Source organism: Hyperoodon ampullatus (assembly GCF_949752795.1).
Source record: "Hyperoodon ampullatus genome assembly, chromosome: X".
In the NCBI taxonomy this organism is placed as follows: domain Eukaryota; kingdom Metazoa; phylum Chordata; class Mammalia; order Artiodactyla; family Ziphiidae; genus Hyperoodon; species Hyperoodon ampullatus.
Window position 1 is genome coordinate 132,077,997 of NC_136913.1, and position 14,271 is coordinate 132,092,267.

The following is a 14,271-nucleotide window of genomic DNA, read 5'->3' on the forward strand; positions in this document are numbered from 1 at the left end:
GGGAAATGCTCGGGCCCGCTGCAGCCCCACACTCCTGGGCCATCTGACTGTCCCCCTAAGTAGAGCCACCTTCCAGTCCCTCAGCCCTGGGCCGAAGGCACGACAAGGCGGGCCCGGCTTCCCTGCAGTCTCCCCTCTGAGGCGGCCTGCCCACGGGGGCCCAGGGCACTGCGTGGGCGCTGGTCCTCCCTTGCCCGGGGGGGCTCTTCCTAGCAGCCCGCTCTGTGATGGGCATAATCAGGGCAGCAGCCAGGCCCTGTCCCCATCCAGCCACCGCCACCTGCAGTGCTCACCCTTGGCCCTCACCCTCTCCGCCCGCCCGAGGACTTGGGTGCCTCCCCCGCTGAGCACGGGCGTCTGTACCTGGCCCGTCCTCAGTAGGTGCTCTGACCCAAGGGCAGTCCCCCAGCCCCGCCCATTGTTTAGCGCTTTCCTCGGTCCTGCTCCCCTGGCTGAGGCCTCGCTGGGCTTGTGGGGACCTTCCACACACACACACACTCCCATCACTGCCTTCATCAGGGTTCCTGGGGGGTGTGGAGGTGGCTGCCCTGGAGGGCCCTGGCCCTGTGCCCTGGAGTTGGGTGAGGCCGCCTGTGCTGGGGGCCTGCACGGGAATTCCAAGGGTCTTCAGACTACTGTCTCCCTTGTTGAAGTGCTGGGGCTCCCTCACTGTCGGGTGGGCGGCAGTCCCATCCTGAGGGGCCGGTGCTCCCCTTTCCTCAGCCGGGTCCCTCCCATCCTCCTGGGGGAGCGGGCAGCAGGGAGGGTTGGGTGCAGAGGTGTGGCCAGAGCAGGGGTGGAGGCTGGCCGTGGGGTGTGGGTGGTCAGCTCCACCATCCCCCTGCCCTGCCCTGCCCGCAGCTGGACCTGCAGGATGGGGGGCTGCTCCCAACTGGGGCGACCAGCCACCCCCTCCCCAGACTTAGTAGGTGAGATGGGGCCAGCCAGGGGGAAGGCGTGTGGCTGGGACCTCATCTCTGCTCCTGGCACCTGCTGGTGAGCGGGGCTCGGGCGTGGGCGTGGGGCCTGTTGGAGCTGGGCCACCACCCCTGCTGGCTCTGGGTGGGTGGCCTGGGCTGGACATCCTGCGTGTGAACCTGGCTGAGGCCCAGGCCTCGCACTTCCCTGTCTCCTAGCAGCTGGGGCGTCCTCTGGGGGATTTGCTCAGTGGGGCCAGGTCCCAAGCCATTTGCCCCCAGCAGGATGGGGTCTCGGTGATCCTTTTCCTGGTGCCGTCTGCCTCTTCCCCCCCCCCGAGAAGCCCTGGCAGGGATGGCGCCCCAGTCTCGCTCCCTCCTGACCCCTCCCTGGGCGGGCCTCAGGCTCAGGCCTGGTCTGTCCTGCGGCCTCTGTCCTCAGGGCTGTCGTCAGGGTCCTGTTTCCCCCCTCCAGGGTGCATCTTTTCCCCCCGCTGCCGCCTAGCGTGCCTCATGGCTGCCTGGGTGTGATGAGGAGTCCGGGGCGGGGACGGAGCCTCCTGGTTAAGCTCAGCCTGGCTCTGGGGCCATTCTCCCATGGGGGCCCGTCCAGCAGGCAGGGTTCGGAAAGGATGGGAGACAGGACTGTCTCCTCCTGGCGGACTGGTACGGGGAGCAGGCAGGAGGCTCTGGGTGAGTCGGCGGGAGGGGTGCCTGGTGGGCCGAGGGGAGAAGGCGGTGCCTGGGGGGGACCTCTATCCCCCCAACTGGGGCTGGACTTCTCCAGCTGAGCAGCTGCCAGAAGCCTCCAGAGTGTGCTTACCCCCCTCACCCCCCATGCAGCAGGCATGGCCTCAGAAGTGGTGGGCCAGGGGGCAGGACCTGACTTTTTTCACTGAGTCCTGCCTGCCCTGGGGGGAGGGGTAGAGTCTCCAGCGATGGCCACCCTGAACCTAGGGCAACTGGCCAACCCCCGGGGTAGTAACAGTGGCACTTTCCTGTCCTTTAGACCCTTGGGGCCTGGGGTGGTCCATCGTCGTGGATCCACAGGCTGTGCCCCCCTTGGTCTGTTCTCTTGGATGGACTGTCCTCTGCAGTGCGGGGACCAGACCAGTAGCCACCATCTCTAGCTCCAGCACAGGGTGGGGGTCAAGGTAGGGGTGGACCTAGGTCTGCCCAGCACTGTCTGCTACTTACCCTGGACCTGACAGGGGGGTGGAGGTCAAGGGTGGGATCCTGATCTAGGATTCCTGGCTCCACCCCCTGCCCCACCCACAGGGCCCTCCTTTCTGTGCTCCACCAGGGATGCGGCTCAGACCTCTGGCAGCAGCCACGCATCCAGGTCCATTGCAACCAGCTCCATTGCATCATCTTTCCTCCCTGCCTGGCAGGACCACCACCACCACCATTCCCTCCCCCCTCTGTTCTGCTGGCACCTACACAGCAGTGGAGTCACTGTCCCCTTAACCTTGGGCAGCTGCTGCCCCCTGCTGTGTTCCCAGCACCACTGGAGCCCTTGGTGGGGGAAGGGAGGATGGCGTCAGCCCGGGGGAATGGAAGTCCTCAGTTGCCCTGTGATGGAACTCCAGAGCCCTCGGGGGACTTTAAGGCAGCTGGGCCCCTCAGGGCTCTCGGGGAGGTAGTCTCAGAGCCCTGGGAAGTGGGGCCAAGCCTGAAGGGGAGTGCTGGGGGCGGTCCAGAGCCCTTGGGAGCTACAACTCTTTGGGAGGGGGGTGTCTAAGAGCCCTGGGGCAGGAAGCTTGAAGCCACTCAGGAGCCCACAGCAACCCTCCCTCTGCTGCATGGTGATCAGTGGATGTGGTTGCCCTTGGGGAATAAATGAATGAGAACAGGGAGACTATGTCACCTGAGTGGGGACTCTTCTCTCTTCTCTCAGACACCACAGTGGTTGCCAAGCACACCTAGCCTCCCCCTCTTTCCTGGAACAGATCAAGGACCTGTGGCCTGGAGAGGACCATTCCACCCAGAGGCCATGCCATCTCTCTCCCCTTCCTTGGGAGGGCCCAAGCCCAGCTCCCCTTGCTCCCATGCTGTCCCTCTCTGCCCCAGCTGCTCCACAGAGTATCAGCATGTCAACCTTACCACGTCCCTAGGCTCCACTTGCCTCTCCGCCCAGACCTGGTGGGACTCCAGCTGAACAGCAGTCTCAGGTAGTGAGAGCCTGTGGGGGAGCTGTATTCACAGGCTCGGTCCCTCTTCCCAACATACTTGATTTGGGATCCGCTACTGAAGCAAGATGTCTCACCATGCCGCCCTGAAGTTCTGGTGCACTGGCAACCTGACTACCTCTTCTGCACCCCCACCCCCATTCAGGCTCATTTATGTGACCATCAGGCCTTACTGTCACCAATGAGAAGGCAGCACCCCCTGCCCATGCCCACCACCCACCATGAAGCAAACAAGTCTCAGCTCTTGCACTGGGATGGCAAGGGGCAGAAGCTGGAGGCCTGGGGAGTCCATGCCACAGTTGGCTGGGTGCTGGGGGAGCCAGGTGGGAGGGGCTTGCAGCAAACAAACGAGGCTGAGCCTGTGGGAGGGGTGAGAAAATTAGAAGCAATTTTTTCACCCTTTTTTGTATATATTTTAAAATATTTTTAATATATATGTATTTTTTGGCTGCGTCAGGTCTTAGTTGCTGTACAGATCTTTCATTGTGATGCTCAGGCTCTTCATTGCGGCGTGCGGGTTTTTCTCTAGTTGTGGCGTGGGCTCCAGGGCGCGTGGGCTGTCTCGTTGAGGCACATAAGCTCAGTAGCTGTGGCACACAGGCTTAGTTGCCCCACGGCATGTGGGATCTTAGTTTCCCCCAGCAGGTATCGAACCCGTGTCCCCTGCATTGGCAGGCAGATTCTTAACCACTGCGCCACCAGGGAAGTCCCATCATTCTTTTTTGTTTATTTTAAATGCACAAAAAAGTATGTGTTATTTTTAAGAAAACACCCGCCCCCCCCCCCGAAAAAAAAGTGGGGAGACTAGGATGCATCAAAAAGAAATGTCCAGGAGCTTTGGTAGGATGGTTCCAGTCCCAGCCGTGACCAAAGCTCACCATGCAGCCATAGACAGCCAAGAGCCCCCAAAGGCTCAGGAGCCCATGGTGTACATGCAGGTGAGAGGCCAGGCCCTGCCAAGTCCTGCCACCTGTAGCAAGGAGCTGGTCAGACGTGAGAGGGACTGATGCTAGGGCCCCACCCAACGAGGTAGCCCTTGTGGTGCCTCTGATTCCCACTTGTCTACACGGAGCCAGCCTCTCCACGCTTTACTGCCCTCTACTGGCAGTGCAGAGCCAGGATGCACGGCCTCTTGTGGCAGTCTACCCTAGGTTTCCTTCTTTGAAAATTATGAAATACCCACAGCAGAAAACCCGGCAATAAGAAAGAATATAGTGGGCTTCCCTGGTGGCGCAGTGGTTGAGAGTCTGCCTGCCGATGCAGTGGACACGGGTTCGGGCCCCGGTCCGGGAGGATCCCACATGCCGCCGAGTGGCTGGGCCCGTGAGCCATGGCCGCTGAGCCTGCGCGTCCGGAGCCTGTGCTCCGCAATGGGAGAGGCCACAACAGTGAGAGGCCCACGTACCGCAAGCAAAAAAAAAGAAAAAAAAGAATATAGCCAGGTGAGGAACTGGTTTACCGAAAGGTGATGGAGCATTCCAGAGTACTGGGAGCCTTCCCCTGTAGCATTAAACAATCAGCTTTCCAGCAGAAATGGCCCACCAAGCAGATGCCTCGTTTCCTCTTCATCCCCCCAGCCTTGGACACCAAGATTGGCATCTGCTGGAAAGTTAAACACCCCTAACTGACATTGTGCAAGCAGCCTCGCCTGCATTTCCAAGTGGGTTCTCCGTGTGACAGTTATTTTTATGAGTAGTTACAAGAGCTTTGGGTAACGAGTCAGGGAGTGGACCCCAAAAGCAAAGCACAAATATGTCCATGGGTAGCACGTGATCCCTACCCCAAGCGCAAAGGAAGAAAAGAAGAACCAACAAAGCCAGATGACAATTCTGGAGGCCCAAGGCCTGGAGGGCCTTAGCAGGGGGCAGCCCAACCCCTCCCCACATTAAAGGGAAGAGCCCACACGTTAAAAATAAACGGCCTTTTTATTGTCCACGTGGCCTTTGGTTAATACCCCCAATGAGGTGACGATGAACAGGAGGCATGCAATGACGACAGCCATGTTCTCCTCTCCAGGAGAAGGGTCTTGCCCTCCTAGGCCCTAAGGGTCAGAGGCAAGTAGGGCCAGGAGGCTCCAGAGGAACACCTGCCCAGGCCCACCATGCTGCAGAGGCCCAGGCCTGCTGCCTCCCTGGCAGGACAAGGCAGGGGAAGCAAACATTGCCCCTGTCCCAGTACCCCCAGGCTAGAACACGCAGAAAAGCCCCAACCCCCCTCCCCCAGAAAACACTGCTAAGGCAGTCAGCCAGGACTTCCAAGCCGCAAAGCCAGACCGTCAGGGCTCCGCCCAGAAGGGGTCGCTATCCTCGGCCTGCATGGAGTAGTAAACAAAAAGCAGGAAGGCAGCAAAGACCAGGAACAGGAGCATCTGGCCCCAGAGTGGGACCTGGCGATCCTGGCCCAGACCAGCCCCAGGGGCCTGCTTTTCTGGCCGGATAGCATGGCGGGTGAGCCACGAAGGAGGAGGAGATGAAGGTGAGGACACGGCAGAGGTGGAGGAGGAGGTGGGGTAATAGGACAGGCCCAGGGAGCTTCTGGAGACGTTGGAAACAGGGCGGTAGTGTGCGATGCTCTGGTAGGCACTGTCCCGGCCATACACGGGGCGTTCCCTGAGGCAAAGAGGGGAGCAGATAGGCCAGGAAGGCCTGAGCCCAGAATCAGCCCCAGTCCCTGGCCCTCCCTACTACTCACCTATCCTTGCCCTCCGCTTCAGAAGAGAAGAGATTGTCATCGCGAACCTGTAGAAGTGAATCAGGGTAAGGATACTGGCTGGCAGGGTCAGCGTGGCCCTGTCATACCCCTCAGTCCAAACTTCCCTGCCCAGCCTATTCTGAACACTGCTTCAAGGCCTGGGCCTTGCCACCCTCCAGCACCCTTCTTGGTTCCCGGCCTTATGTCTGTGGGGCCTTGCCACTTGCTAAGTGACTGTGCCAGCTGCCTACACCCTACTTTCTGCCCCAGGATTGTCAGAAAGACTTCAAACCTAGATCCCAGGCAAGGGTGCGGGGCATGTACCGGGCACTCTAGTCAAACAGTTCTGACAGCCCCCCCAAAAAAGGCCCTGACCTGGCAGGTGTCTGCTGACCCCACCTCTCCCTGGAGGCTCTGGGAGCCACCATTTGCACCCAGTGGCCCCCTTGATTTATCCAAACCCCGCAATCACCCCCTCAGGTTGTACCCAAGTACAGGGTGCCCGACAGCCAGCTCACCTGGTGGTGAAAGGTGTCAGCATGTGAGGGTGAAGCCGAGGGCTGGCGGAAGCCCTTGGAAGCGCCCACAGACTCAGGCTCCCCGGAAGTCCTGGTGGTCAAGTAACTCTCCTCATAGTAGTCATCATTATAGCCTTGGGAAGGGGGGGCAGCGGTAGCAGAGGGAGCAACGGAGTCCCCACCTGGCCACATGGCCCTAATCTGAATCCCATTTGGGGGCCTGTGACTCGGTTTCTCCCCTCCAGGACTACTGCAGGACGGCGGGGGTTGAGATCTCAGGTTCTCCCTGACACTGGAACGAAGGTGTCAGGGTGCCCACCCCACCCGTGCCTTACCCTTGCTCTGGTAAAGTAAGGCGTCCTCTTTCTTGGGCAGATCGTACATATCCGAGTCCACGGACGCTGAATCTAAGTCTGAATGGGGGAGGGGCCAGGGCCATTTGCCTCCAAGGCTCACCTCCCCTTTCCCCTGTGCCCCTCCCGGCCAGCGCCCCTGCCACACCCTCGCGACCCCTTCCTCCCAAACCCTGTCCCCGAGGGCGGCCAGGTGGAGCCGTGGGGCGGGGGCCTCACCCGAGAACCGATAGGAGAAAGAGGATGCGGACGAGTTCGGGGGCGACAGCCTCCGCCTCTGGGTCTCATACTCGAAGATTTTCTTTTCGTAGAGCTTGCGAGTGGAACCTGGCCAGACAAGGGGCACAGGGCGGTCAGGGCGCGGGCCGCGAGACCGGGGGCGGCGCGGAGAGGGGTTAAGGAAGGGGGCGCGGGGCGAAGCGCGGGGAGGGGGCCCGCCGCCGCCGCGTACCCACGACGGGCCCGTGCGGGATGTTGTACTGGCGCAGCACAGCAGCCAGCTCGGCGTCCGACAGGACCGCGTAGTCGTCCATGGCGGGCAGCAGGCGGCAGAGGCCTGGGGGTGGCCCGGGCCTGGCGATACGGGCCGAGATACGACTGCCTCAGAGCGCGACAGGGGCAGCGCGAGCGCCTCGGGAACGGCTACGCCCGCGTCACGCCTGCGTTGCAATCGCGTCCAACCGCGGTGCCTGCGGGCCGCGCGCGCTGTGAGGGGCGGAGCCAGAACACGGGGAGCCCCCGGCGCAGAGCGGTCGGGCCCTGGAACGGGCGGGGCGGGGCTGGCGAGCCCAGACGTCACAAACTGACGGGATTGGCTAGAGGCGAAAGAGGGATGTAGGGCGCCCTAGAGCCGAAGAGCCGCGGACCGGTCGGGCCGTGGAAGAGGGCGGGGCTGTGCGTCCGGTGGGGGGGCCTGCGAGCCCACAGACGTCACACGCTGGCAAGTTTGGGCTAGACAGGAACGAGGGCTGGGGCCTGCGCGCGAAGGGGACGAGCTTAGACCCGCCGGGACCTGGGAGCGGGGCGGGGTCGGCGAGCCAAGACTTCACCCGCTGGCCTGTTCCGGCCCGAAGTGAAGAGGGGCGGGGCCCGTGGCCGTGGAACCGGCAGAAACCGGCCAGGACATGGAAGTGGGGCGGGGCCGCGCGCTGGGCGGGGCTCGCCCTCCCTGAGTCTCGTGGACCCCGCTCGGTCCCAGCAGCCCCCCTGCCGCCCACCCTCCGCTGAGCTCCAGCGCTTGGGGTTCCCCGGCCGCGCCCCAGCCGGCCGTCCCGGCAGCAGCAGCAGCGGGAAGGGCCCCGATCTGAAGGGCGAGACCTTGGAGAGCGCGGGTCTGGGCCCGGACCCTAGGCAGACCCCCCAGACCCCCAGCCCCAGCCCGCCTTCCCGCTCTGCAGGGCCTGGCCTGCACACCTGCGCCCCGCCGGTCCCCACCGCCTCCCTCCCTCCCCGCTCCACCCGGGAGGAAATGGGGCACTGGGCCAGGAGGCCGCCGGCACTCCAGGAGCCAGCAGCCTTGGAAGGGGCCCGGGCGTGCCATTGCGCACTGGCACAGGGCGCCGTGTGATGCATGCAGAGACAGCGAGTGCCCGCCTCACCCACCAGCTGTCTACCTGGGGCGGGAGGGGCTTCCTCTCCTGTCGGAATGGCCCCTGAGCCCGGTGTGACCGGCGGCCAGGCAGCGGCACGGGGCGGGGGTGGGGGCTTCCAGACTCAGAGGGACCTGCTCCGGGGTTCCAGTAAGACTTGGTGGGCTCTGAGCACCTGGGTCTCGGTGGGCTTCAGGGCCGTGGTAGTGCAGAGCGGGCCCCCAGGACAGGGGGGCCAGGGGACCGAAGGGGGCAAACCACGGAAGGCTGCCAAGGCCTGCTGGGGAGCCGGGACTGTCACTAGGAGTTGGTGAGGGGCTTGGTCAGTAGAGAGCTGCCCTGTGGAAATTGGGAAGGAGATGACAGTCACGTTCTAAACAAAGGCGGCTGATGGAGTGTGGGGGAACTGAAGTGCTCCTCCCGGAACTGGGAGCCTGGGAGGAGGTTCTCATAGATGACGGCTGGTACCTGGAAGAAGACCAGGCAGGAAGGCTGGCCCAGCTGGTGAGGGTCACAGACCAGTTCTGCATGGAGGTTCGCTCGTGGGGTGGAGAGAAGATAGGGCCCTGGTTTGACCACACACAAAGACCCTCAGAAAAGTTGCTGTAGGCTGGGTTTTAGAGTAAAGGTGAGGCCTGCTCTCCCAAAATATGAGGGCCCCAGACATGCATGGCAGTACGAGGGGGCAGAGCCCTGGGCAGGGCAGGGTCTTGCTGCTTATCTCAGAGCAGGGAGGGAGATGGCGTTTGGGCTCCGGGCCGCTCAGAGTTGGCCTCCTGGAATTTGGAGTTTTGGCAAGATCAGATTCCCCAGTACCTCTCCAAGCCTTCTGCAGTGCTGGCCCCTGTCCCAGAGGCTGTCCTCCCCATGCCACCCCTCCCCATAGAGACCCAAGCTGTTTCCTTATGAGGTCAAGGAATTCTAAGTTTGCCTTCTCCTCTAGGAACAACCCCTCCCCCGGCACCTGCCTTGGCCCTCTGCCTTTTATTTCCCTCTCCCCCAGTTGTCCTGCTATGAGGTCCCACCATGGATGGCACCAGTCTGACTTGTGATGGTCCCCTGCGCACAAGCCCACCTGGAGTCCAAGTCCAGCCCCATTGCAGGCAGACCCGTCCCAGACCACCAGAAACCAGGCGAGCCCTTGACCGTCAGAGCTGAGAGGCCCTCGGCACCACCCCTGTCACATAGAGGAGGAATTGGGGACCCAGAGAGGGAGGAGACTTGCGCAAGGGCCCTGAGTGCAATTCATTCATGGATGGTCCCCCAGCCAGTACCTAGCCCTCGAGGTCCTAACCTGGACAGTGTGGCCCAGCGGTGGTTCTGAGTCAGCAGGGGAGCTGTTAGGGGAAATCTGGGGCCTTGAGGGGAGTCTTGCTGGGAAGAGTGGGCTTGGAAGCCACCGATTCCAAGTCAAGAACAAGAAGACAGTTTCTCCTTTGAGAATGGGGAATGGATTCTAAGCAGTATATTATATAACTTGTAATCCCAGCAACATCAAAAATTATAAGGAAAAGTAATATCAACATGAATACATTTCTCAACAGTCAGGTCCAAGGAGACTGTTATTCACTGAGCTATTAATGTTTTCTTTAAGATAAGAACATTAAGGTGACTTCCCTGGTGGTGCAGTGGTTAAGACTCTGCACTCCCAATGCAGGGAGCCCGGTTTCAATCTAGATCCCACATGCATGCCACAACTAAGGAGCCTGCCTGCTGCAGCTAAGACCCAGTGCAACCAAATAAAGTGTTACCAAATAAATATTTTTTAAAAAAGATCAGAACCTTAATACTTTGGTACAATACAAAACTTAGTTTTTCTCTTCAAGGATGTTAAACATCCAATGAGTTTTGCCTGGCAATCAAATACTTTAAAACATTGCTCAGATAGTAACAAAAGTCGTAAGATGGTGATTATTGTGAAAATTAACATGTGGAAGATTGTTACAGTCAATATACAGCAGGGAATGGTTAGCTGACCAAAAGCCTCTCAATTAACACCTTGTGTTCCAGCCCTAGAACACATCCGTCCACCTTGGGACTCTTGGCACGACTAGCTGGAGAGTCAGCTTGCCTTGGCAGTGGGAATGGAGCTGGTTCTAGTGCTTTTCAGGAAACTTCACAAGGAGAAAAAGTCTATATTACGGTCTTTACCAGGGAAGAGCTGGTGCTGTACAAACCTTCGTTCCCCCAGACCTGGAAGAAGTAGAGACCCCGAGATGTGTGTGTCTCAGGGGTGTGGGGGGAGGGGAGGGAGATAGTAGTGTAAAGAGAAAATTTAAATGAAGGTGTCTCCTTCCTGCTACCCCACCTACTGTACCCCTGGCTCCGACTGCAATGCCTGTGGTAGGTGGGTTTCCCTCCTTGAAGGACAGCCTTGGCCATGAGCTCCAACACAGCCACCTCATGGATCTAAACTCAGGCCACTCATCTATCAAGTGAGGATAAGCCAGTGCTGTGGGGACAGGGTCCCAGCAGATGGAGCAGGGAGAGACAAAGGCCGAGGTACTGCGAGGAGATCCCACCATGGGTCAAGGTGGAAAGGTCATTGCCAGCAGAGCCAGCATTTTAGCAGGTGTGACCAAACTTCTTCCTCCCTTCCTCCCTCTTCCTTCCTTCTCCCTTTTTCCCCTCCTCCCTTCCTTCTTTTCTTTTTTTTAAAAGGTATTTTTAAATATTTATTTATTTATTTTTGGCCACGGTGGGTCTTCATTGCTGCGCACGGGCTTTCTCTAGTTGCAGCGAGTGGGGGCTACTCTTCGTTGCGGTGCGTGGGCTTCTCACTGCGGTGGCTTCTCTTGTTGCAGAGCACAGGCTCTAGGCGCGCGGGCTTCAGTAGTTGTGGCACGCGGGCTCAGTAGCTGTGGCGCACGGGCTTAGTTGCTCCATGGCATGTGGGATCTTCCCGAACCAGGGCTTGAACACATGTCCCCTGCATTGGCAGGTGGATTCTTAATGACTGCACCACCAGGGAAGCCCCCTTCCTTCTTCTCTTTCTCTCTTTTTATGAAGTAGAATAGAATAGGAAATATCAGAGTGTTTTCAGGCAGTAAGGGAAAAAAGTCTCATTTGGTGGAACGTTTGTTTCAGTTATTTGTGTCGATCTGTGTGTGCGTGCAGGTACTGGCTCAGGATGTAAAATGTAGTTCTTATTGAGGGTTGTGGGCAAAATATTAAGACACTGCTTTATGTGGCCTTCATCAAGGAAGTAACATTTGAGCTGCATATGAAGCTACCAGGCAATGGGCACGTAGAAGAGGAAGAGGGAGCCTGGCAGCGCCGGGGCATGGCTGTGCCCGCCCAGTTCACAGACACTTGGCCCCTCGGTGGCACCCCACTGTACACGCCCAGAGCTCAGCACTGCACCTAATCATGCTCCTGAGAATCCAGAACATTTCTACTGCTCGCCCCCAGGCCAGGCCTGGCACCCATCAGGGGCCAAATCAGTGGCAGCCAGGACGCTGGCTCATCACGGGGCTCGGGTCCCTGCCCCAGTGCGGACTTCCGGGTGGTAGGCGCTCAGGGAGCACCTGCAAGGGCCTGTCGCCCCCCCCGCCCCAAGGGCAGAATCAAACTTGTCTGGACAACCCAGGCTCGGGGCAAAGGCGGGGGGCCGTGACTGTGGGCGGCTCCCTGGAGGAGGTGGCTTTTGCTGCTGGGCTGAGACGCAGGCCCTGCAGACCCCTTGGGCGCGCCCCTCCCCTCGCTGGACGGTGAGCTCATCGGGGGTGGGGGGGCGTCGCCGGCGGCCCGGGCGCCTGAGCTCACGGCGCGCCCCCGCGGCGTCCCGCCACCCCCGCTCCTGGGCGATTTTACCAATTAAGGCTTTCTCGCCGGGCCGGGCCGGGCGCGGGGCGGGGGTGCGGCAAACAAGAAGGCGGGCGGCGGCGGCCCATTCGCGTGGAGGCGCGCGGCGCGCAGCGGACGCCAGCGGAGCCCCGAGGCGCTCGGCGCGGGCTCTAGGACCGGCCAGGCGCCACCCCGCGGTCGCCGGCCGCCCGCAGGGACAGCAGGTGAGGCCTCCGAGGCGGGCACCGAGTGGAACGGCCACCGAGCTCCTCGTGGAGCGGGAGCCCAGGGCCAGGTGCAGCCAGGTGCGTGAGCGCAGCCGCCTTCCCGGGTTTCCCCGGGAACCTATGTGTGTGCCCAGGAGTGTGGGAGCCGAAAGCCACGGGGGTCCCTGAGAGAGAGGGTGTCTGAGCGTTTGGCAGGATATGGGCTCTCGTGGGTGCCCGTGAGCGGGTCACTGCATGACTGTCCAGGAAGGCAAGGCCCTGAAAGCAGGACATTGTGTGGGCTGAGCGCGAGTGACCACCTGGAAGGACACTTTGCAGGCAGTATGCCCCCTGGGAGGGCGACAGTGGGTACCTGTGACACCAGTCCTCTGGGCACCAACTGCCTTGGGTACATGGGGGCTGGCTCCTGGGCTGCTGTGCTCCAAGGGGACCCGGGTGGGAGCGTGGCCAGGCCAGATTCTCAGGCTGTGCCCTGTCCCAGGTTGGCTCTGAGCTAGATGTTCACACGAGCCAGGATGTGAGCGGCAGGGTCCCCAGATTCCCATGCCACCTGCTCCTCAAGTCCGCTGGCAGACCCACCTGCGTGTGCTCCAGGCAGCACTGTCGAAGTGGGAACTCAGGACTTGAGTGCTGTCACCTGCTGCACCTGGACTTGCCTGAGCAGCCCCTCCTGCCACTCTTTGGCTTTCTTCATCAGCCGAAGCACCCCTGTGGGAGGGCCTGGCCTGGGGTCTGAGGGCAGGAGTGGGGTGGGAGGCGGGGTGTGTCTAACATCCAAGAGTCTACTCCAAATAAGGGAAAATATGAAAGAGCTGGATTTGGGCTTCCAAGGACTGCCCGATCTGGGGGCTCTGGGATGGGGCGCCACCTGGTGGTGATACTATGTCCCCTAGGGACAAGAACCCTCTACACCCCCATCACTTATCACCCCCAAATAGGGAAAGCCTAGGGCTGGAAGCCAGGGCACCCAGCTTCTGTCCCCCTTTCTGCTGGAACCGGCTTCTGGTCGCTTACTCAGACTCAGTTTCCCTGCTCTCTGAAGATTAAGGAATGAACACTGATGACCCAATTGAATGTCAGTTATGGAGTGAAAATCAATTCTTGGTGTAATTCTGTCCTTGGGAACTTGCTTTCCAGTGGGGCAGGGGAATCAGAAGAACAACTCTCACCTCCTCTTGAATGGGGCCTGGTAGGGAGGGGTCCACACAGGTCCCCCTCTACAGCTCTCTCTCCCACCTCCATCCCAGTTCCCAGACACCGCAGTGTGGAGTTTTGTGCACATGTGTCTGAAAGTGGTCAGGAGTGCACAGTGCACAGGAGGTGAGCCTCAGACTGAAAAACATCATTTAGACCCCATACCATCACCACTGGTGAGGAAAAACCAGTGGGGTGACAGGCAGCCCCTAAGCGAGCATGCTGGAGGGCACGGGAGATGCCGGTGGGGACTGCAGCCCCACTGCGGGTGATGCAGACACCAGGGCTGTGTAAGAGTCAACCATATTTGGGCATGACGTGCTGGCTGACCCAGGGCCTCCTCTCCCACTGGTCTTTAGCAGATAACTTAATTACTGCTAGTCTGCGGGTCAATCTAAGAATCAAGCAGGAGGGACAGAGACATGCCTTTCTGGAAAAAAAGATGTAAAGAAGGGAACATCCTGGAGAGGGGAGGTACACAGGACTGGGGGAAGTGAGTCCACTCTGGTGACAAAGCCATGAGTAGGCTGGCTTCTCTTCACTGAAGAGGGTGGCAGTGAATGTCCCAACAGGCCTCTTGCCCCTGTGCCTTTGCCGGTCAACGTCTCCCCACAGTGACCTCCCACAGTCTCCAGTTATCTACCAGAAAATTAATTTTGAGCAAATAGCTCCCCATTGCCCTGGAGACACCATCCCGGCTCCCCAGCAGGCCTTGGCAGCCTTCCGTGGTTTGCCCCCTTCGGTCCCCTGGCCCCCCTGTCCTGGGGGCCCGCTCTGCACTACCACGGCCCTGAAGCCCACCGAGAC

At 60.3% G+C, this 14,271-nt stretch overlaps 1 protein-coding gene across 5 annotated transcripts; it reads right to left on the reverse strand.

The window, feature by feature from the left end:
* Positions 1-5,012: 5,012 nt before the first annotated feature.
* Positions 5,013-7,253, reverse strand: EMD (emerin). Of its 5 annotated transcripts, none has more exons than XM_079727933.1 (6): positions 7,120-7,253; positions 6,888-6,995; positions 6,651-6,722; positions 6,316-6,449; positions 5,798-5,844; positions 5,013-5,715 (listed from the first exon to the last, which is right to left on the reverse strand). In XM_079727933.1, exons 1-6 carry the CDS (start codon positions 7,199-7,201, stop codon positions 5,382-5,384), a joined length of 777 nt encoding a protein of 258 aa, XP_079584059.1. In that variant the 5' UTR covers positions 7,202-7,253; the 3' UTR covers positions 5,013-5,381. The 5 variants fall into 5 exon arrangements, with proteins under 5 accessions (XP_079584059.1, XP_079584058.1, XP_079584056.1 ...); XM_079727932.1 differs by having other exon boundaries at positions 6,651-6,728; XM_079727930.1 differs by having other exon boundaries at positions 5,013-5,751; positions 6,651-6,728.
* Between the last annotated feature and the right edge of the window lie 7,018 nt (positions 7,254-14,271).

Bases quoted from the DNA above. Each gene is read 5' to 3' on its own strand.
- EMD (XM_079727930.1), bottom strand. From the start codon at position 7,201: ATGGACGACTACGCGGTCCTGTCGGACGCCGAGCTGGCTGCTGTGCTG. The intron at 6,729-6,887 runs GTGAGGCCCCCG...TCCCCCATTCAG, and splicing joins TTTCTCCTATCGGTTCTCGG to ACTTAGATTCAGCGTCCGTG. The intron at 5,845-6,315 runs GTGAGCTGGCTG...TCACTTCTACAG, and splicing joins CTGACACCTTTCACCACCAG to GTTCGCGATGACAATCTCTT.